General features: G+C 63.3%; 1 protein-coding gene across 1 annotated transcript in view; it reads right to left on the reverse strand.

Moving 5' to 3' along the window:
* Positions 1-3: 3 nt before the first annotated feature.
* Positions 4-2,864, reverse strand: part of LOC103776465 (sodium-dependent phosphate transport protein 2A-like) — a gene marked incomplete at both ends in the record, with an annotated part of 7,151 nt that continues 4,290 nt past the window's right edge. Inside the window, 10 exon segments of the mRNA XM_008943974.1 lie at positions 4-47; positions 212-328; positions 681-720; positions 1,044-1,089; positions 1,091-1,143; positions 1,257-1,352; positions 1,562-1,757; positions 1,856-1,967; positions 2,076-2,219; positions 2,296-2,424. Of these exon segments, the coding sequence (XP_008942222.1) occupies positions 4-47; positions 212-328; positions 681-720; positions 1,044-1,089; positions 1,091-1,143; positions 1,257-1,352; positions 1,562-1,757; positions 1,856-1,967; positions 2,076-2,219; positions 2,296-2,424 (977 nt within the window).

Below are 2,864 nucleotides of genomic sequence, written 5' to 3' on the forward strand. Positions count from 1 at the left end.
GCCCAGGGTCAGCGGGTAAGCGCGCTCGATGCTGATCACTCCCAGGCCTGCGGGAGAAGCACCCCGTCCTGTCCCATCGCTCCCTGCCAGCGCTGTCCCCATGCTCTCCCAGGGAGGCACAGCTCCGAGCGCTCCTCCAAGTGCTCTGGCACTCGTGGGCTGTTGTGGGGGATCAGCACATGGCAGGAGACCAGGTGTAGCTGAGACTCACCTATCAGCGGTGTGATGGCTGAGGTGAAGACAGAGCTGCTCTGCACCACAAAGGTCATCCCAGCACCCACCACCATGGCGAAGTACCCGGTGAGCCAGCTGAGCGGGTGCGGGAGGTCTGCCACAGCATGGCCATGGACACAAGCACAGACATGGGCATGGACACATCAGCTGAGAGCAGCCCAGAGCACCTACATGGTGCTGGAGGGGGCTGTGGGGCCAGGGTTTGGGTACGGGGTCAGGCTGTGGGTATGGGCCAGCCTGGTGGTGGCTAGGGAAGGAGGACATGGACATCAGGAGGCCATGAGCAGGGTGAGGATCAGGGGCAGGCATGGGACATGGGGGTTCAGGCAGGGCTGGGACTCAGGGGCAGCCAGGGATGGGTCTGAGGATGGCAGGTGAGGATAGGTGGCCATGTGGCAGGCAGGGTCCCATCCCACTCACCCCACAGTGGTCCCTGTCCCTCTCACCAGTGTTGATGACCTTCTGGATGGCTTTGGCCACCTGCCCCTTGAGCAAGGAGTTGAGGAGTTTGACCAGGAGGATGAGGCAGGTGCAGAGAACGATGAGGGACCCGGCCAGCAGCACCGTCAGGCAGCGGCGTGTCGGTGAAGAGGTGCTCGCCTGCCCCACAGCACAGCTGGGCGAGGGGCTGGGGCTGGCCCGGCCCCACTCACAAACTTGCCCACTCGCAGACAGCCCCACACCCCAACCCCAGCCCCAACTTCTCCCAGCTCTCTCCCACATCATGGCTCCAGACCCATTCCCATTACCCCTCCATCTCACATACAGAACCCCCAGCCCTGCCCAAGCTCCCCCTGGCACCCACTCACACTTCTGCCTGGTGATGTTGTGGAGGCTGTCCATGCCCTTAGTGCTGCAGTGGCCAGGGGCCGTGCAGTTTGAGAGGGGCCCAAGCCCCACAGTGGTCATCTGCAGGGAGAGAGTGGTATGCAGCCAGCTCCAGCGTCCTGGGCCAGCCCCTGCCCACTACCCACCCTCTGCAGGATCGTTTGTTGGCCCCAATAGGGCCACGAGCCCCTCACCTGTGGGGGTGCAGGGCCACACCAGACACGGATGAGGCTCCGGTTACGCAGGCTCTCGTCTCCCATTGCGATGCCTGTGATCACTGACTTGTCCAGCTGCAACAACACACAAGTTGGATAAGGCCCTTGGGGTCTCACAGGACCCCTAGCTTGGGGGCATCTTCGCTGGGATGGGAATACCACTGCTAGCATGGGGACACTTAGGTACAACCACTATCAAAGGGATGCCAGTGCTGGGGACATCACCACCAGCACTGGGATAGCAGTACTGGGGGACCACCACCAGCAGCCTGGGCTGAGGAGACCTGGATGACGAGCTTAGTGAAGGGCTCTGTGATGATCTTCAGCAGGTCAGGAGCATCCTTCCCGCTGCGGATGTTGAAGGTGGCCACAACCAGGTGGGCAACACGATGCAGGTACCCGCTCACTACCTCCAGCGGCAGCAGGACCAGCACCGACAGCCAATTGAAGCAGTCGTGCACTGTGGCGCCAGCGAAGGCCCTGTGTGGAGGAGCCCATCAGCATGGGGTGGCCCCTGGGAGCAGCCCATGAGTCCCTGAGCAACGTCCTGAGTCCCCACTGCCCCAACAAGCTCTCACCGTTTGAACTCATTGCGGTTGCCGGCCTGCATGAGGGCCACAATGGTGTTGGTGACGGAGGTGCCGATGTTGGAGCCCATGATGATGGGGATAGCAGAGCGCACCTCCAGCACTGGGGACAGAGAGACCTGCTGGCTCCACACAGCCTGGCTCAGGATGATCCCATCTGGCCACCCTGTCCCCCAGCCTCAGTCCCCAGGAGCCCTGCGAGCACACTCACGCCCCGAGGAGACCATGCTGACGATGATGGAGGTGGAGGTGGAGGAGCTCTGCACCAGCACGGTCACCAGGATGCCCACCACCAGCCCAGCGACTGGGTTGGAGAGGATGGCGTTGTCCTTGAAGATGTCCCCGGCCACCTTGCCTGCAAGAGAGCAAGAGGGGCAGGGTGCCGGCACAGTGGGTGCCACCAGCCCAGGCACCCCCACCACCCTCCCTACCTCCGGCCAGCTGGAAGGCAGAACTGAGCACGTCCAAGGAGCACACGAAGAGGTACAGGAACCCAAACATCAGGGGCACCTTGAGAAGGGAGACACAGATGGACTGGACCGCGGCCCAGCACGCCAGCTCTGCACAAGACAAGAGAGAGTGTTAAACACCAGCCCCAGCACAGCCCCGGCTCCCCAGGCTCCTGCGCCACACTCCCGTGCCCCTGCTGGGGTGGGGCTCGTGTCCCTAGCCATGCCACCGCTCCCCAGGCCCCCTCCATCTCTTCCCACCCTGGAGCACTGTGTGCCAACTGTCCTGGTTGCTCCTGGGCTCTGCCCATGGCACCCCGGGGAGCTGAGGGTCTCTCCCACTGGCAGGAGCCCACCACGCTGTGGGTCTGGCTGAGGTGCCAGAGTGAGGACTGGCACCACAGGGCAGTGGGGATGAATTGCTACCAGTGCCAGGGACAAATATAGGGCTTTCCTGGGACCCCACAGTCCTGGCATCCCGAGGCTGCCCTGGGTGCCTCTGGCAGGTCTCTGTGGGGCTCCCCAGGCTGGGTGCTGTATGCCTGCCACCC

This window comes from Merops nubicus, unplaced genomic scaffold (assembly GCF_000691845.1).
Source record: "Merops nubicus isolate BGI_N331 unplaced genomic scaffold, ASM69184v1 scaffold24067, whole genome shotgun sequence".
In the NCBI taxonomy this organism is placed as follows: domain Eukaryota; kingdom Metazoa; phylum Chordata; class Aves; order Coraciiformes; family Meropidae; genus Merops; species Merops nubicus.